Below are 20616 nucleotides of genomic sequence, written 5' to 3'. Positions count from 1 at the left end.
CCCAGCTGCTGTACCAGTAGGTTCACTTTCAGATCCTGCAGCCCCTTCTCCCCCTTGAGGGCAGTGATCAGTGTTAAGGGCGATGCGGTAAGCATGGGCAAGCCCCCAGCACATCGCAGCGAGTTGCATCTCCTGGGGTTTGTCAGATTGGCAGCACACCTTTTCCAAACACTCCACCAGTTTATCAGGACTCTGCACTTGTTTGGGAGTGAAATCCCAGAACGTTGGGGGTGACCACTCACTCAGGTACTTGCCCATCTTTTCCCACACACTTTGCCATTTATAACTATCTGGCCTCGGGGCAGGTTTCCGGGTGGTGCTATTGTTGAAGTACTGCATGGCCCAAAACAAGATCTGGCAGACATTTAGAAAGCACAGTGCCGCAAGCACACTGGCCTGGGTGCTCCAGGGATAGCTGAAACTCTCAAAAACCGAGAGGATCTCTTCCCCTGGCTCACCCATAGAGGGGGTGAGACCCTTAACAAAAGACCAGGCAGCAAACAGGTACCGGTTCACCCCCACAAGCAGCAAAACGAGCCCATTATAAGCAGACAGTAACCAGTAGAGCAGAACAAGACCCTTGATACGTTTTCCACTGAGAACAAACACCAGCACTGGGAACACACAGGGGATATAAGGATTACTCCAGCCCCACCACGCAAGCAAATTGCCCAGCATTGCAAATGTTTCTTATCAAACAATACAAATAAAAACAGAAAAAAAATTACACCTAACAGATTGCTCTAACACACCTTCTCCTTTTGTCCTTATCTCAGCCTTCTCCAGCCCCACGTTGGAGCGCCAAAGTTGTGATGGTTTAATCTCTGCCGGGGTCTGAGACCACGCGGCCGCTGCCCCTCCCCCACAAAGGGAGTGAAATACAAAGCCCTGAGGCTGAGATAAGGAAAGGTTTAATACAACAGTGCAACAGCAACGCAACAAACAACAACAATAACAATAGCAGTAATAGTGATAGCAATGAACAGAGCAAAATATCTACCAATACAGCAGTGAGAGGACCAGTTGTACAAAACCACGCGCCCCACGCTCCTGCGCCAGGATGTGACGTCCGCATGGTATCTGAATAACCCGGCTAGAGCTCCCCCGCTACTGCTGGGGAAACTTAACCCTATCCTGGCTAAACCAGGACAGCCTGATATTATTTCAACTCCCGTAAGGATATAACACCACCCCTTGGGTGTTCGAGGGAGAGGTCCAACATAATCAATTTGCCAAGTGGACCAGGGGACTTATTTCCTACTCCCTATACATTTGGTCCTGAAAAAGGTAACCACCTGAATGGGGCCCTGGCATTGTTTCTTCATCAGTTATTTTAAAAGCACATTTAGTATTGCCCTGTATCCAGCTTTTGCCTCACAGAATATCCATGCACAATATATTTAGGTTTCCTAGTAGCATTTAGTATTTTGGGGTGGGGGGGATGCAAAAGGGAAGTTTCAATTTTATCTTAACAATTGAATAAGGAACCACTACTCCATTTACTCCGTTTACTAATATTTTCTGATGTTTCAGAGGGATGGCTCCAGGACACAATTCTGCTTTGATCATGGATAATTGTGCTCCAGTATCTATGAGAAAAACAGTTTTTAATTTATCATTTACTATGGCCTCTGCCAGTCTGAGTCCTTGGTCTAGTTTCCCCAGTACTGCTTTCTGATGGGAGACAAATCAGGATATTTTTATGGTTTGAAGGGGTTTCCCTGTTTGGGAGGAGCACTAGGCAAAGGTGTAGATAACTTTTCCTCCTTTTCTCTTTCTTTCTCTAGCAATTTTAGTTTTTGAGAGAAGAAATGTCCATAAGCTTAATATTTTAATCACCTGTGTAGCTGTTTTGTCATACTGCTTTCCATCATAGGATTTTTTTTAATATAAATTAAATAAATCAAAGTTTGATTTGTAGCCCACGAAAGACCATAAATGTACCTTCTGACACAGATGCATTATGTTTAAGTATGGAGTCACCTTTCAACTCTGCCCTTTTAAAAGTACATGAATGTGTCTTAAGTTGCTTTCTCATACCTCTACCAGGAATTATGCTCTGTAGAGGCAGATGTTCTGAGATCAGATGTCCTCAAGGTTAAAGAGTATTTTAAGAAGTAATGAAAATGGGAATGTATCTGATTACTGCTGATTTGACACCTGCTCTTAGATTTCAAGAAATGCTTTTTTTTAAAGAGTGCTATTTAAATTGTGATAGTTTTAAATATCTGAAAACTTTTCTTCTACAAATATTTCTGGTGTTCTGATGATTCTACAAAAGCAGCACAGTTATAAACCAACCTGTGCTTTCAGTCCTTAACTAAGTTGCATTACAATGAGATTTTGTTCAAAGGTCCTTCATAGGAGTTAACATTGTACACAGTGACTTAACATGAGGTGTGATAAGACACTTGCCTAAGTGTTTGTTAATGAATAAGCTCAAAACTTCAGCTTTATGGATGCCAGCCACAAAGTCACATGCCTTTTTTTTTTTAAGGCATGTCAAAACATGACAGTATATTACAGCATATGCAGTCTTGTTAAAGATACTTTAGTCAATAGAACAGTATAATGGAAGCAAATTCCACTCTGGTGATGTTCTCACTGAATAATTCTCTTCCTCTTCTTCCTCCCCCCCCCTGCATGGAACAAAGTCACTACAGACCAGTTAAGATTATCTTGAATTTGCTGTATAGGTGACTTGACTTTTGTTTTGTGGGCTTGGACTTTTTCTGAACTAAGCAGTTGGATAATACTGAAGTGACCATTTCTTCCATGTATTTTGCAAGACACAATAGGCATCACATAACAGGCTCAGCAAATCATTTACTGATGTTGGAGAGTTTTGGGTGCACTGTGTTCTCCTGAATGTGGTTTCATTGTGATCTCCTTGTGTATTTTATTGTGAGCTTTGGGAAATATAGTTTATATTTTTCAGTTGGTAAAGTTAAGGTTGCTGTAGGACAGAGGTCTGCTTGGTTGATCTATCTTGAAGAGTAACATAACAAATTAACTTCATTGTACTGGATGTCACTCCTGTATTTCAGAGCTTTCAGCCAACACAGCTGCCTTTGCTAAAAGTTCTGCCATGTTAGGTAATTCTGAGGATCACACTGCTCTATCTAGAGCTTTGTCTCAGCTTGCAGACGTTGAGGAGAAGATAGATCAGTTGCATCAAAAACAAGCTTTTGCTGATTTTTATGTGTTCTCAGAACTGCTTGGTGACTACATTCGTCTTATTGCTGCAGTAAAAGTAAGTACTGCTAGGAAAAATGCTTAATTTTTGTGTTTAGGGTCACACTTTGCAGTTTGTATAATTAAGGTAAATGGCCAGGTTGGACAGGGCTTTGAGCAACCTGATCTAGTGGAAGGTGTCCCTGCCCATGGCAGGGGGGTTGGAACTAGATGATCTTTAAGGTCCCTTCCAACCCAAATCATTCTATGATTCTGTGAATGTTTGTATACATTTGCACACTTTTTTACATAGTAAAGACTTCCAATCAAGTAAAATGAATGAATCCATGATCAGTTATTCCCATGATAAAAAATTGTTGTGACAAAAAATGGGCATGGATTAATAGGATCCAGACAAGATCTAAATGGTGAATATCTTCTAATTAGAGCAATATTAATTGTGCAGAGTATTTAGGGACACCATACTAGTTAGCATGCTGTACATGTTTCTTTAAGGTAACTGATTTTTACAGTATGCTCACAAAATGTTTACAAGAACATAATTTGGCCATATTAGATAACCAATAGTTTCAGTAAATAAGCAACAAATATCACTTGTGGATCTACATCTCATTAAAGAAAGATTCAATTGTGTTGTACAGCATGATTAGGTTTTGATATGGGGAGTGTTTGTATTGGGTTTATATGGCAAGATTTTGGTAGCAGGGGGGCTGCAGGGGTGGCCTCTGTGAGAAGAGTCCAGGGGCTGCCCCATGCCAGACAGCTGGTGCCAGACAGCTCCCCAATGGACCCACCACTGGTCAAAGTTGAGCCAATCAGCAAAGCTGGTGGTACCTCTGTGAAAACATATTTAAGTGTAAGAAACAATCCAACGGACACCAAAGTCAGAGAAGAAGGAGGGGGAGGAGGTGCTCCAGGTGCTGGAATTTCCCTGCAGCCTGTGGAGAGGACTACACCCAAGCAAGTAGATATGCCCTGAAGGAAGCTGCAGTCCTGGAGAGCCCACAAGGGAGCAGGCTCCCAAGAACTGTGGTGAGGAGCCTATGCAGGGGCAGTTCTTGAAGGACTGAACCTTGGGGGGAAGGACTCATGATGGAGCAGGGGAAAAGTGTGAAGAGGAAAGAGTGGTAGAGAGGAACTGTTATGAACTGAGTGCACACACACACCCCCCACCCCCCATCTCTCCTGCCCTGCTTGGGCAGGGAGGAGGTAGAGGAGTTGAAAATAAAGGAGTGAAGTTGAGCCTAGGAAGAAGGGGTGGGGGGAAGGTGTTTTAGTTTTTGTCTTTGTTTCTCACCATCCTACTCTGTTTTTTAAATGTCAATAAAATAATGTTCCTCAAGTTGAGTCAGTTTTGCCTGTGATGGTAATTGGTAAGTGATCTCCCTGTCATTATCCTGACCCATAAGCTTTTTTCATCTTATTTTCTCCCCCTGTCCTGTTGAGGAAGGGGGGTGAGAGAGCAGCTGTGGGTGGGGGTCTGGCAGCCAGCCAAGGGTCAACCCATCACAGGGGTGTCGTAAGAATTTTATCCAGAAATATCTTTGAACTTGTCAGGCTGTTGGGAATATATATTTTTTTTTTTAATATATATATATACACACACAAAATATATATAGTTATAGTCTATATATGTTATATATATTGTTATTCTATATATTATATAGAATACATAATATATAAAAAAGTATGATTTAATTCTACTACCTCCATCCATTGCTAACAAAAATGTACTGCCAGTTATGCGTATAATCAACGAAAAAGTTTGCTAGAATCTATTTAGAGAAGCATTTGTGTATTATAGCACTTTGCAGTGATCACTTTGGTAGCATTGTGATCAGATAAGGAACGCAAAATGATTTGGAGCACCAAGGTGTCTGCTCTGAAGAGGCTTCTTGAATGCCCTTTTATTTTTAGATGGTACTTAGCTGTGAAAGCATGCTGTCAAATGAAATCCAGGGAAGTTTCTTTTGAGTACATTTGTTCCATTTTTATCCAGAAATATATTTTCCTAATAGGAATTTAGGTAGCTTTAACAATTGCAATTGCTTAATAAATGCCCATACTTACAGGGTGTGTTTGATCATCGAATGAAATGCTGGCAGAAATGGCAAGATGCTCAGGTCACTTTACAAAAAAAACGTGAACTTGAAGCAAAGCTCCAACTTGCCAACAGACCTGATAAACTGCAGCAAGCTAAAGATGATATAAAAGAGGTAATGTTGTCAAGTATTTATGTTGTTCTGGAGGCCAGACTTTTTGTGCTGATTCATTCAGTCCCCATTAATGCACAATTTTATACAATTTTTGTTTATAAATCACGTATTTGTTATTTTCCATATTTACTGAAATTGTTAAAAGGAATTTATTTAAAATATGAGGTGTGCACAATTGTTACCCATTCTGAGATATGTAAGGCACTTGAATACTGTCTCTACAGAGTCTGGGAGATGGGAGGCAGGGAACATGAACAAGTTTAAAAATGCTTTTAACTGTTGCAGATGATGGTGGGTAGTCAGAAAAACATTTCTTGACTTCTAAAGCTAAAATCGAGCTAAAAAGACTAACGAAGAACTGTTCTCATGTTTTGCTTAATGATCCAGCATATTGACTTCTTTTTAATATATACATATATTATGATTTCAGTAAAAATCTAACATGTTGAAGTTTCATAAATTATACACTTTTTCTAACATGCTTCACTAAGGAAATTGAAGAGGTAGGACAGCTTAATTATTTAACATTAATGCATTCTAGTTATGCACCACTATTTTCTCATGAAATAATGGAGAACATCATTGCAGATTTCAATCTCATGCACTTTATTTTGTTTGGCTGCCTCATTGGTCACTATCTCAAGCTGCTTTGTTCTTTCTGCACTTCAATATATTTTACATACAGTGTTGAAGTTGCTCATTAACGTGGCTTTCTTTTTTCTTTAAAAAGGCCCTTGTTGACTGGGAAAAAAGTGTCACTCTTTTGTGACCACATTCTTGCTGGTTGGCTCTCTTGATATCATCCATCCACCATGCAACAAGTGAGCTGGAACTCATTGGCAAAACTAATTCCTGAGTGTTTGGAGTAGTAGGAAATACTCAATGACCCTTTCTCATTCTTAACATAAAAAGAATTAATGATGTTGTTCCTGAAGGATTTCTTTTTTCTACTTCATTGTGTGTTTATAGAAAGTTGTTAGTAAACCCAGAATTTGAATATGCTGGCAGAAAATTATTGTTTTCACTGAAATATATTCAGAGTTGCTGAGTTCTTTAATAGTCCTTTTGACAGAGATAATGGAAAGTGGAAGCCTATGCAGCTTGAGCTTCATCCGTGACTCAGTTCCTTTGTGCAGATAAAAGGTAAAAGAGTAGTCTTCAAAACACTATATTAAACAAGGGGAAGATTTTTCCTTGTCAGAAACTGTAAGATGGCAAACTTACCCAGTGATAATTCCTACAAACCCTGGTGTTTGGATATGATGAAACTGGGATGTGGGTCCATAGGCCTATAGAAGCTTTCTCTGAAGTCTTGGGCACCTCTAAGCTGCTATAATAGGAAGGCACAAGTTATTTCAAAGCAGTCTTAATCTCTCTTTTTCTAGACTGAATTTTATATTGTTTTAGTTATTAGCTAACTCTCTAGGCTGTGCACATATTAGTGTTTCCCTGAAGCACATCCTGTTATGACTTATTGCTGTTATGACTTATGACTTAAGTGTACATCTGAAAAGACAGTAAGGGAACTTTGAATAAATACAGACTAAAAACATAAATATCTCAAGATATTTATTTGAATAGATGTTCATTACATATCACAACAGTAAGATAACACTGCACCACAAAATGCTCTTGTGATTAAATAGCACCACTAGATTTCTAGCAGGAATATACTATATTGGTGTATGTTGCTTCCTGGCTGCTTTTTTTCTGAGGAAGATAACTGTTACCAGATCTGTTAGTTCCTATAATTCAGTTAGTATGTTGAGATTAACAGATACAGTTGCATTTTTAGAATGTATGTTAGCATGCATATGTCTGAAGTGTCAGGATGATAGATTTTTCATAATATACTTACACAGATGGTTTAAATTTAGCAATATAATAGTTGCATAGAAGCAGGTGCAAAGGAAAGTCTAGTAATGATAAGGTAATATAGCTGGTGATGCTTTCTTAATTGTGTAGCTGGATGTCTTTTGACATAAAATAAAGATAAACATGACCAAATGTTTTGTAGTATTGATATTACTTGTTCCCAGTAATCAGTACTTGTAGTATTGACAGTACTTGTTTCCAGTATGGCAAAACCCTATGAGCAGCTTCACTTCCTCTGAATTTTCCTTCTGTGCTCTTACCTGCAATTTATTTATTTATTTTTTTTTTTTTTTAATTCCTGCTGTCTCTTAAAACAGTCCTCACTGAGCAAGTGAGCTTGTGCTTTGGCTTGCTTAAATAACATATGTCCTGACCAATAAACACATCCTTGTTAGCTTGTCATCTGCAGCAGAAATATGACAAAGATAAGCATTTACTTGACCATAGGCGGAGATGAAGGTTTAATCTCTTCTGTGAATAGGAAAATACAGACAACTATTTTTTGAGACTTTTTCACATTTGATTAAACAGGTGAGAAAACTTAAAGGTTCCTTTTATAGCAGTGTTTGTAAAGGGAATAGCTAATAAAGCTTTAGTGATCCTTTTTCTTTGCTAAAGAATCTTTAAATTTTTTGTTACTAAATATTCGTTAATAACAATATTAAGATATTTTTATATTTGGTATACAGATAACATTACCTTAGAGATATCATTGTTTTAACTGATCTGATGACATCCTTCTCTATAAATTGTTATTCTGAAATTACTGTACTGAGACTTTCCCTTAAGTATGTATAAAAAACAAATAGGTGCTTTTGAACTCTTGAATGACTATCACTAATATGCTAATAAAAAGTTCAGGTACCAATAGACTGAACAGAGAACACAGTCTTATCTCTGCATGTTTTTCCTTTGCCAGTGGGAGACAAAAGTTCAGCAAGGGGAAAAAGATTTTGAACAGATCTCCAAAACCATTCATGAGGAAGTACAAAGATTTGAGGCACGTATAATTTTGTCCAAATAAATGACAGTTTTGCTTTAGATAATCTTGATGTTCCAAGCAAACTTGGTTAAGAGGTTAATCTACCATAATTATTTACTTTATTAACAGATGGAACGAGTGAAAGACTTTAAAACTGTTATTATCAAGTACTTAGAATCGTTAGTGCAAGCACAACAGCAGGTAAGAAATTTTAAAATTTTTGTACAAGTTAATACTTAATAGGTTCCATATTAGGTTAGTTTAAAAAGGTGGGCTTAAAGTATAGCAGTTTCTAAAACATAGAGAACTAACTCTAGTCTGTAATATATTGCAGGAGAACATAGTGATTGCTGTTTTTCAGCTATTACTGTTCTCACTTGCATAGCCCTAATTCAGGGGAGCAAGAGAGAAGCTTCATCAGGGAGGTAGGAGTCTTTTGTCTATTCAAGTAATGCTTTTACTTGTAGATTTGAGTAAAATGCATTAAATATGTGCTTAGGCTTACTGAAGAGACTTGAATACTCAAATGCTTATCTGCTTTTAAAAAATAAAAAAGTACTACTGAATATTGTACAGCAGTAAAACAGCTTTCAGTGACTCAGAAGTAGGCCTGGTTCCCAAATGAGTGTCTGGAATCTCTTTTTTTCAATCTGGGAATATAACCCTCCAGCTTTGTTTAATAAAAATAGAATCATTAAAAAAACCACCACCTTTAGAGGTAAGAATGGCAAACTCACCGTGCAAACAAATTCTGTATAACTGTATTCTGTGGCAATGTGCTCAGTGTGTAAGAATAACTCTGCATAAGCAGATTTGTGTATTTATTGTGTTTTTTCTTGCATTATCTAATAATGTGAATGGATAATTAATGAATGGACAATGTGAATGGAAGAATTTGTGTTCTTACTTTGTCCAGTGGAGACAAATTCAGTACAAGAGGAGGAAGGTGCATGTGTGTTCCTTTTCCAACATTCAGTAATTAAAGTAAGGTGTTGGGTTTTTTTTCCTTCTCTGCAAGCTAATAAAATACTGGGAGGCATTCCTACCTGAAGCCAAATCCATCGCATAAAAGAACACTATTCCAGATAACAAGAGACTGTGGATGTTTGTCCTGGATAAAAACTAAATTCCACACTGAAATCACTTCAAAATCATCCAAATAAACCACTGTATATTTTATGAATTAACATGTGGTGGTTTTATATACTACAACATTTTATTAATAAGCTGCATGTCATGACCCTCTTTGAAGTGGACTGTGGCATGATGTTCTGCAATACTTTGTTGAATTGAACACTGTTGTGTCTTAATACTTGCACGAAAATGTGCACTGTAAGGCCAGAAAGCAGATATTTTTGTTCTTTACAATACAATGTTCTGTAGCATGTTTACCTGACCTTTGAAACAAATTTAATTGCATTGATTAATGTTCACTTGCACATTCCTGTACAAAATCATGTTTCTGTGATTACGATAATAAAGAAATGTATCTTGTGAAACATTAAACTCTTATTTTGTTTCTCTAAATATTTACTGGTGTTCTTAAAAGTAGCATTTATAACAAATTGTGTGTTGCAGCCTTTGATATAATTTCAGAATCATAGAATGGTTTGGGTTGGAAGGGATCTTTTAGAGATCATCTAGTCCAGCCCCCTTGCAGTACATCAGCTGTCATGCAGTGAGCATGCCAGCTTCACACAATATCATTTGTTTGCAAGTGGGCCTGGCCTCAGCCACCCTGAGACACATTCTTTGGTATTTGATTCCTAGCCTGTGATTTGTCTTGTCTCTAGTGCTATCAGCATAAAGTATTTTTAATATATTCTGATAGTTTGCTTGTGGAAGACAAAGAATGCACTACAGATTGTGTCAGGTAGCTTTCTATGGCATGTAGCATGGTAGAGGCCCTCGTGATGGTGATAGCCAAAGATTATGGAAAAATAAGAACCGTATTTTGAGTGGTATTTAATTGCCCCCCTTCTCAACACCCTGCTGTGGATATCTTTGCTAAATCAGCAGGTTCAAAAACTTAGCTGTTTAACAAAGCTATGTTATTTCTGCTTAATAGTTGTTCACAGGTGGAATATATAGACAAAAAAACAGTGGCATTTGTTTCTCCCTATTCAAAAAGAAAAATGCTCAAGAGATGTAAAAACGTTAAGTAATCTCCAGGAACTAAACTGTATATTTGTTTGTTTCCCTCAGTATTTAAGTTGATGTATTTGGTGTATGTGGCAAGGTTTTTGTAGCAGACAGGTCTGTAGGTGTGGCCTCTATGGGAAGAGACCAGGGGCTGCTCCTGTGCTGGACACAGCTGGTTCCAGAAGGCTCTGCAACAGACCCACCACAGGCCGAAACAGACCCACCATCAGCAAAGCTTGTGGTACCTCTGAAAAGAAACCGTAGAAAAGGCCAGACAGGGAGAGGAGGAGGGAACACCAAAGTCAGAGAAGGAGGAGAATGCGGTGCTCTATGGCAGAGCAGATATTCCCTGCAGCACGTAGAGGACTCATGATGAATCTGTTGTATATTCCAGAAAGAACTGCAGCCCATGCTGGAGCAGAGAAAAAGTGTGAGAGGAAAGGAGCAACAGAGAGAAACTGTTGTATACTGAGCAGAAGCCCCACTCCCCTGTTCCCTCTGCACCACTCAGGAGTAGAGGAGTCTGGACTGAAGTTGAACCAGGGAAAGGGGGGAGGAAAGGTGTTTTTTTAATGTTTATCTTCTTTGTTTCCAACTATCCAAATCACAAATCAGTAATTAAATATCTATTTTAATTGGCAATAAATTAATTTTCCCCAAGTTGAGTCTGGTTTGCCTGCGATGGTAATTGGTAAGCAATCTCCCCATCTTTATCTTGGCCCAAGAGCTTTCTTGTTCCTGTTCTTCATATTTTCTCTCCCCCCACACCCAGCCCTGCTGAAGGAAGGAGGGAGTGAGCGAGCTGCTGGATGGGAGTTTGACTGTTAGCCAAGGCTAACCCACCATAGTTGGTGTTAATTATTTGGAGATTAAGTATTCCCTAAATTCTGTTCTTTAACACTGTAAGAAAGAAAAAAGTTTGTATAATTCACACAGAAATGTATTATATGCTCTAGAATATAGATTTGTGAAGTTGGAGCCTACTGAATAGCTCTTGAGAATTCCGCTGGCACCAATTGTTTAATATGAAGTTGTTAATGTTAGTGATTTCATCTAAGAAGCATTCAAAACCATGTCAGCAATCTGTTCTTAAAAACTGCCAGATCATTGAACCTTGTTATCTTGAACGTTAGTTTGAGTTAGCGAAGATTTCTCTGGAAAGCAAAAAATCTTTTAGTGAGTCCTGTGGGAAGATCAGATTTTTATTCAATTGTTGTACATTAGTGTAGCATACATGCCCATGCTTTAAATATTTTACTAATTTAAAAAATGTTCTTATTACTATTCATGGTGTCTCTGAGGAATATATAAAACTGCTTGAGCACAAACCATTTCTTCTTAGTTTTACGTAGGGAATTTCTAACAACAGTGTAAATGAGCACCCCATTAGCAAGTCTGTGCAAGTCTGTTGTTTTCTCATACGCTTCATCTTCCATATTTGCTTAACAGTTTTCCTTAACTAAGCAAAATTTTCAAATGAGACCGCATTTTTCTCTTTCTGTTCTAAATATATTTTTAAAATACTATTGTGTTATACAGTTCCTCAGAGAAATTCTGGGTTAGAATCAGAACTCACTGTCATTATTGTAAATAAAAAGAGAAAAGGAAAGTTGTGGGGCTTTTATTGTTTCGTTTTTAAAGCTTGAGGTGGATCAATTGTTGGAAATATGTTTTGGTTTTCCTTCTTGGTGGGTTTTTTTGTAGGATGATTTCTTAAAAGTTAATATAGATTTTTTTCAAAGTGATAACTGGTGTGTGTTATATGTGCATCAATAAAATGGCTCTGCCATATTTTCTAGTTAAAAAATACTGTCAGTTGAGGAAGTGTGTTGGGTTTGTGTGTGGTGGGGTTTTGGTAGCGGGGGAGGGGCTACAGAGGTGGCTCCTTTGAGAAGCTTCTTGAAGCTCTTCCCTGGCTCCAAGTCAGACCCGCCTCTGGCCAAGGCCAAGCCAATTAGCGACAGTGGCTGTGCCTCTGTGATAACATATTTAATAAGGAGAACCTGAGAGGAGGAGGAGTTGTGAGGGAAATACCTATGCAAACAATGAGGTCAGTTGAAGAAAGGGGGGGGGGGAAGTATAGTGGAGCAGAGACTCCCCTGCAGCCAACGGAGGTCACTGGTAGAGCAGATGCCCACCTGCAGCCCGTGGAGGACCCCATGCTGGAGCAGGTGGCTGTGCCCAAAGAAGGCCAGGACTCTTAAGGGAAGCCCATGCTGGAGCAGTCTGTTGCTGGGAGGACTGCAGCCCGTAGAAGGGACCCACTCTGGAGCATTCACAAAGAGCTGCAGCCTGTGGGAAAGACTCACATCGGAGAAAGTTCATGGAAGACTGTCTTCAAACATGATTTGAGCATTCAATTTACTTAACAAGTCTCTTCCCAATAAAGGCATAGGACAATTGGGTACATACAAGAATTTGTGCATAAAATTCCAAGATCCATATCCACATTTAATAGGTTGGAAAAATGGCCTGACTTCTCTACCCCCTGTGGCACCAACAATGGATAAACTTTGCTTACTCAATTTACCTTTCCATGTGTTTAAAGCTGAACATGCTGCTCCAGTGTCAACTAAATATTCCACTCTCATTCCCCAACTTCAGGGTAACCAGGGGTTCTGTTGGGGAGACTTTCAAGTCACCCCCTGGTCCCCATCAGTCGGAATCCTGATCCAAAGTCAACAATTCTGTTAGTTTAGGATTTTCATTAATCCTAGGGCGTCTTGTCTGTGATCTAATTTGCAGACACTCCCTCTTCCAGTGTCCTTTTTGTTTGCAAATTGCACATTGATCTTTTTCAAGAGGAGTAAAAGGACACCTATTTCTCCCCTTTTGATTCTGATTTTCTCTATTTCCATTCCACCTTCTACTTCCTTGATTCCCTCTATTGCCACTGCTATTAATCTGTCTCTACTAAGCTGTTCCTTATTTTGCCTTTTTTTCCCCTCTTCCTCTCTATTATTATACACTCTCCAAGCAGTCTCTAGTAACTTATTTATAGATCTCGCATCCTCCCCCTTGTATTTCTGCAACTTGTTTTTAATATCCGGATAAGATTGTCCCACAAATATATTAAAGACAGTGCATTTTCTTCTTTTTCTGGATCTACATCTGAGCATTTTCTGTCTTATACAATCTTTCATAAAAGGCAGAAGGTGTCTTATCTTTCCCTTGGACTACCTGATAGATTTTTGCTAGATTTTTGGAATCACATTCTCTACCCCAAATAAAATCAACCTTTAATATTCTGTTAAAAGCAACCTTTGTACTCTATCATTCAGATTCCAATTAGGGTTTATAGTTGGGAAATGATCATCCACTCTTCCTGCCTGCGCATCCTGTACATGTACTTTCTCTGCCTCTTCCTTAGCTTTTGCTATTATTATTCATCTCTCTTCATGCGTAAAAAGAGCATTCAGAACAATCTGCCCATTTTTCCAATCTGGATCATGATTTTCAATAATAGTTTCTAATGCCTGGGCTGCCCTCTGTGGATCTTCCCTGTAGGTGCTTGCCATTTCCTTCTAGGCTTTCAAATCTGCTACTGAGAAAAGAATTTTTACCCATACCAGCTCTGCAGCAGGCCCTACTGCCTGTCTTAAAGGTGCCCGCAGCACGGCGGCTTCTTATCTAGTATGACCTGCTACAGGACTATAATTTTAACTTCCAGATGCTCTCTCCGCTTCCCTGCCAGGCTCTCCCTCTTCCCTCACTTCCACACCTTCATCCTGAACATCAGGTGGCCACTGTGGGGCCGGTGGTCCCTGTGGGGTTACTAACAACTGAACATCCTCCTCTTCCTCAGTATCCTTATTACATCGTTTCCCAATACCGTAGGCTGAGCAGCAATGCTTTAGCATTTTTGATTTTTCATTTTCTTGTTCCAAAGCCAATACATTCATATCATTGTCCATTAATCCACAATCCTTTCTACTCATATAGTCATTTCTGAGAGTAAAGAATAAATCAACATACGGTATTTCATCCCATTTTCCTTCCCACCTACAAAACAACATTAATTGCAATATAGTATTATATTTCAATGTTCTATCCTTTGGCCATTTTTCCCAATCGTCTAATATATACATTGTCCACCAATGATTACAATATTCATCCAACATTTTCTGTGTTAACGGACCACCTCCAAACTTTTGCCAGTTTTTCAATATACAACCCAAAGGAGAGGCTCTTACAATGCCTCCTTCAGAAGATAACATTGAATTTCCCATTACCCTTATGTCTACCTGCTCTGGTTGTCACCGTACAAACACAGGAGAACCCCCAGCATCTGTAAATAACCTTTATCCACAAACACATACTTTTCTTAGTATGATTTACTTGGGGATTCCTTTTATTGAGCAATATATTAACTTGCTTCCAGTTGAGTACTCACCACCTCTGATGGGAAATCACCAGGGAAGTCCCCGGAAAAAACGTCTGGTGCGTGCTGGAGTGCCGCTCGTGATTCCCGATGGTGGGGAGAGTCAGCTGGACTTCAAGTCTCACTATTGGCAGAGTCTCATCTGGGGCGCTAGAAAACTGTTACCTGAAATAAAGACTCTTGAAACCAGAAATTAGTTTAGAGAGGAGATATTGCTTTATTCTACGCAGGGTGCTAGGTGAAAATCAAGCACACCAAACAAAAGAACTTCAAAGTATTTATACACTCCAAACTACATGATTATGTATTTACTATAATGATTATTGGTTAGTTACTTATCACTTCTATCCCTCATTGGTTAGTAACACACTCGCTCCAATTTAAAGTTACAGTGAGTTTTTAATTTTCTGCCCAAGCTCAAAAGGTGAGAGTCTTTATTTGGGCAGGGGTCTTAAATTGATTTATGTAAAACAATTTTAACAAGCTTCCATGTTCCAGGATGTTTCTCTTCTTCAAGGACGGTAGCTCCTGATTAGAAGTTCCTTACTAATTATTGTTGACGATTTGAAAAACAGACTGATCTCTCTGATGCGTCCAATTTGTCCTTGTATTTGATGAGAAACATTTCTATGGACAATAAAATGTACTATGTGTCCTTGGGTGCAATGAGAAGCATTTGTGGGGCCTGCAATGTGCGATGAGAAACAGTTTTGCAGCCTATGATTCCCTGATAAACAATACGTTCTTTCCCATGGGTAGCAAGCAACTCTGAACAAAGCCTCTTGTTCAGGGTAACAATGTGTAGATGAACTTTAAATATAACCTCTGGTATATTTGGAATAGATTTTAAGGCCTAGTGAAATGTATTCAGGACTTAGCTATCTTGTAAGGCAACTGGAATGCTGCTCAACAGGCCTGAAAAGTGTTCTTAGCCTGCTTCTTGTATAGTCCCAACCCAAGCCTGGTTTAAAACCCGGTCAAGCTAATCATATAGAGACAGTTTTAACAAAGGATGATTAATTGACTAAACACAGGTGTTTTGCTAGATTAAGAGAATTTCGTATATAGAAACTTCTTGCTCTACCTAAGCTTTTAATACATCTTGAAGTCTTTCTCAGAATTGTGCGACATGAAAACTAGTGGAAGAAAGATGAAGAAGATGATGAGCCGAAAGATGACCCTGAAACTGAAGCAAGAATTGGAACAGAATGATGAGAATCAGCTAAAGCTGTGGAGTAAAATGGACTCTTGAAATTGATGAAGAATTAAGAGCTAAGAGTTTGTGGGAAAACACCAAAGACTTTTGTATTGCATAATTTTATGTAGAATCATATATATAGAAGGTGTTTTTTGTTAGCCACTGCCACTCACTGAGGTGATGGCCCAACTCTGAGTTGTTAATAAAGCAAGCCTAGAGATACCCACAGTCTGGCGAAATTCTTTAACACAATGCCACCAAAATAAAAACAGAATACCAAACCAGAAGTTTGAGACTTTCAGGAAAAATTGAAAGATGAAGTAAAGCATCTTAAGGGACAGTTAGATAAAACACCCAGCAGCTGCTGTGGCTTACCATTTGCCTGAAAAGGTGAAAATGATACAGAGAAATGATTACTTGCTTTGCAACTTATTTACTTATAGCAACTTATAGTATTTTTGAATATTGCTAATATTGATTAATAATCCTGCTTGCCCAGACTGTTCTGTGGAATTTTACCAAGGACTACTGTGTTCATCAAAACAAAGCAGTTTTCTGTGGAAACCTACCAAGAACTACAATGGTCAGCAAAAATAAGAAACATGTCCTTGGAAAGCAGATGTGCTCTAACTAGTTTAGTCTTTGTAATGAATAGATAGCCATATATGGATGGTAGAAATTGATATACTGGTGCTTTTAGATAAGATAGAATGGGTAAACTGGCTGAAACCACTCCTGTTGTTCAAGAAATTGGCTAAGAGAATCTGTGCATGCTCTGAGGAAAAGTACAAGGTGAGAGACTACGAGCCTTCCTCCAAAAGACCCCCGGAGACACCCCCCAGGAGGCAATGCGCGGGTGCAAAGAGAACATAAACTGCTGACACCAGCCTCTAGAACTAACCCAGCCTTACTTATGCATATGGATATTTGTATTATGTAATCCAATGAGTATGTATATCCACACTATAAGTTTTTGGTAAAATGTGCAGTGGGTGTGCAAGCTTTGTGGAGAAATCCCCTTGCACCCCGGCGTCGGAGTAAACATGCCTGCTTTATAACTCTCTGAGTTGTAGAGTCTGTTTCCACGAATCAAAATCTTAGAAATGTACATTGAAGTAGAAAAGTAGAGTGGGATGAGTGGGAGTGTGTGTGTGTGTATGTTTGGTGCATTAAGCTGGGCCAGACAGTGAATAAAAGACCTGTGAAGCAGGTCAGAGGGCCTGGGATCCAGGCAGGGGTACCAATAGGACAGAAGGGTCTGTGCCAGTCCTTGGTGGATCTGTGAATGTGCTTGTGCTTTTGAGTCTAGAGAGTGGTGTGTGTGTACTTTCACTAGTGAACTTCTATCTCTATCAGCCGAAAAGAAAGGAGACTTGGCTGTCTGTGTTTATGTTTTATGTGACTGCTATTGAGGGCAATACTTTGTCTATGGCAGTCTGTGTAGCTGTATGTGTCAGTGTCCTGTGTGTGTTCCCCTGCATGTGTGTCTGTGTGTCTCTGGGATAGGTGCTCAGCTTTGCTGTTGGTTGAAGGTGCAAACGAGAAAGGGGCAGCTGCATCCCTCAGCCTGGGCAGCGACCCCAGGTCCCCGGGGCACACCAGACTGGTCTCCAGTGGCTGGATAGGAGGGATCCTGGGCCAGATATGCTGAAAGAGGCGGCTGCTCCTAACATCCTTTAATATTTTCATAGCAGGCAAGATCCAGTTGAGTTGTGAGTATTCCTGAGATTGCATGTATATAATCTGTATGTGATGGGGATACTGATCCTTTGCTAATGTGCCTACAGTGATAAATTTGTAACCAAACTTCTAGAGCATTATGTGGACATGCAAACAGGACCTGTGCTAGTAAATTCTTGGGTTAATTGGAACAATTGGATTGAGAAAAAAAAAAAAAGTTAGCAGAACATCGGAAGGATAAGAGATGTAAATGACTCAAACTGCAGGCCTGGTGACCTGAATTTGCAGTTTGAGGGATGAAAAGAGAGGCTTACCAGAATATGTACAAGACCTGAAGTGCAGAAACAAACTCTACAACTCGGAGAGAGTTATAAAGCAGGTATGTTTATTCCAGCTGGGGTGCAAGGAGATTTCTCCATAAAGCTTGCACACCGTCTCTGGCAAGTAGCCAAATATTTATTACACCAAAGCATACAGATTCATTAGGAAAGGCTGGGTTATTACAATTAGTTTGGGGGATAGGCGTGATTATTATAATTATTTCTTTGATGGTCAAGGGGAGAAGTACGTGGTCCTCCTCACGGTGTCCGCTCTTTCCAGGGCATGCGCTGTGAAGCAAAGTCCAGGTGTCTTCTTCCTAAATCGGCGAGATCATCCTCCCTAGATAGCATCTCTGAGTCCTTTTGTTCAAGTTTGCCTAAGTGCCCATTGAGGGCTTTGAGTGAGTGCCCATTGAGGGCTTTGAGTCTGCTATCAGTGAGTTGTCTTTTTAATTCATACCCTGGTGCTACCTGCTACTTTTTATCATAGCCAATCCCCAAACTATCTGGGTAAGCTACACTGAATCCACAAAACAGTCTGGGCAAGCAGGATTCTTAGGCAACGTTCAGAAATCATCATATGTTGTTATAAGTAAATAATTTGCAAGGAAAGTGGACATTTCTCTGTATCAATTCCCCCCTTTTCTTTCACCTATGCAAATTCTTTTGCTATATCATGCCATTCCCTTTAAGGGTTTTGGCAAAGTATGCACCACTCTCCACCTTTTGGCGTAGCTGATGTCTTTTCCAATCCCCATAATGATTGCTAGTATACTTGCATATCCACATAAAACACTGTAGCATGCAACATATCAATATTCCTAGAATAATTATTAATACACAGGCTATAAAGAACTGTTTTAACCATGTTAGGTCTGGTAGCCAAGATGTGAGGTTTCTCCCATAGGTTTGTAAATCCTAACGATGTATTGTCCTGAGTTATTTGGTGTAGTATTTTTGACTGCTGCCATATTTGGGTCATATCTGTTTCAATTCTTTTACCTTGGTTGATGTATGAGCAGCAACTTTGATTTATTATCAAACATACTTCTCCCTCTTTAGCTGTTATTAAATCTAAAACCATACGATTTTGTAAGACTACTTTACTAAGTGAGGAAATTTCTACTTGTAGCCCCTGGATGGCGTCTACAGTGGAATTTACTATTTTTTTCCATTGTGGCCGAAATATTTACTATGGCCTTTTCTAATTCACTGACTCCTAATTGAGGAAAGAGCCATCTTACAAAACTATGATAAGCTGTCGGTCTTTTTATAAGAGGGTTTTCTAGAGCCCTACGCACCTTCCGCCAAGAGGTCCGTATAAATCCAGGTGGGGATGTGGGTGGTTATATATTTTGTCTTGGGGAATCACATAACCCAGGGTGCAATCCCCATCCCAATATTTAGGCAGAGATTTCCTTGCCCTTCCATCCCCACACAACCACCAGTGACCATCAGGGATACAGTCATAAGAATAGTTGAACCATAGTCCTTTCAGTATAGCTGGTGGACAAGTGCTGTTAAGGGTGGCATGGAGGGTTTCTCTTATTTCACATTTGGTTATATTTTCTAAAGGAAATCTTCCAAACTTCAGGGCATTCTTATTATTTCATCTGATGATGATTGGCTTTTCTAATATTTGCAAATCAAATTTAAGTGGATAGCCATTTTTGCTCCCACAAGAATGATTGGGGACTAATTCCTTAGGAGGCAGTGGGCTCTGGGAACCCCAACATATGGTTTCCCCTGAGGGTAATTGGCTCTCCTGTTGGCCAGGGCCACAATTAGTACCCACGTTCCAGATTATGTTATCCCCTGTGGGCAAAGTAAAGTCATTTAAGCTATTGTGGGGCCAACTCCATTTGTTATAAGACACTGGAATTCCAAGGAGTGGAATCTCTAAATTTTCTGCGATTGTTTGAGTCATTTTCAGATAAGAGTTTTGATCCCATGCACCTACGGTCCCTACCCATAGTTCAATCATGTTGATAATCAGTGTCCATCCTTTCATTGGATTCGGAGTCTTAGGGGTCCAGTCGATTTTGATTCCCATTGCTGTTTTGGAGCTCCTTTGACTTGAGTGTGATGTATCCACGATGATCGTTCTTTAATCTTGATTGCTGTATGGGACGTTAACAACACCTGGAATGGACCCTCCCACTTTGGTTCCAGAGGTGAATCTGAAAAAGATCTGATATATATATATAATCACCAGGTTTAATGTTGTGTACAGGCCCGTCCAGACCTCGAGCTCTGGTCCCCAGGACCATTTTCTCTATTTCCCGCAGCTGCTTTTGTAGGCTTATAACATAATCAGTTAATATTTCATTCCCAATCTGAGTTGATGTCCCCGCCTGTATCAGATATGGTCTCCCATACACTATTTCAAAAGGACTTAATCCCTCCTTAGTTCTGGGTTTGGTTCTGATTCTCAAAAGTGCTAAAGACAATGATTGGGGTCAAGGCAATCCGGCCTCCTGACCTAGTTTTACTATTTGTAATTTAATTAAATGATTCATCTTCTCTACTTGACCACTTGCTTGTGGACTATATGGGGTATGTAATTGCCAGTCTATTCCTAGAAGTTTACTAACCTGCTGGACAATTTTTGCGACAAAATGTGATCC

General features: G+C 39.4%; 2 protein-coding genes across 14 annotated transcripts in view; one reads left to right on the top strand and one right to left on the bottom strand.

Moving 5' to 3' along the window:
• The window catches only part of LOC141917775 (sorting nexin-2-like), a 49898-nt gene extending 33686 nt beyond the window's left edge, over positions 1-16212 (top strand). For 5 of the 13 annotated variants that reach the window (XM_074811273.1, XM_074811268.1, XM_074811280.1 and 2 more), the window contains 5 exons: positions 3048-3253; positions 5268-5411; positions 8206-8286; positions 8398-8469; positions 15900-16212. In XM_074811273.1, coding sequence (XP_074667374.1) covers positions 3048-3253; positions 5268-5411; positions 8206-8286; positions 8398-8469; positions 15900-16043 — 647 coding nt within the window. In that variant the 3' untranslated portion in view covers positions 16044-16212. Of the gene's footprint in view, positions 1-3047; positions 3254-5267; positions 5412-6141; positions 6433-6471; positions 6555-7681; positions 7818-8205; positions 8287-8397; positions 8470-9184; positions 9263-9286; positions 9775-10804; positions 12020-15899 lie in introns of those variants that run through there. The other 8 variants (XM_074811275.1, XM_074811272.1, XR_012621446.1 and 5 more) reach the window with 7 other exon arrangements.
• Positions 16213-18658: 2446 nt separating this feature from the next.
• Positions 18659-20042, bottom strand: LOC141917838 (endogenous retroviral envelope protein HEMO-like). Its single transcript, XM_074811424.1, is given in 5 exon segments — positions 18659-18883; positions 18885-19157; positions 19159-19329; positions 19332-19589; positions 19959-20042. Coding segments are annotated over 5 exon segments (1011 nt in total).
• Positions 20043-20616: the final 574 nt, after the last annotated feature.

This window comes from Strix aluco, chromosome W (genome assembly GCF_031877795.1).
Source record: "Strix aluco isolate bStrAlu1 chromosome W, bStrAlu1.hap1, whole genome shotgun sequence".
In the NCBI taxonomy this organism is placed as follows: domain Eukaryota; kingdom Metazoa; phylum Chordata; class Aves; order Strigiformes; family Strigidae; genus Strix; species Strix aluco.
This window is presented reverse-complemented; position numbering and strand designations above follow the sequence as displayed.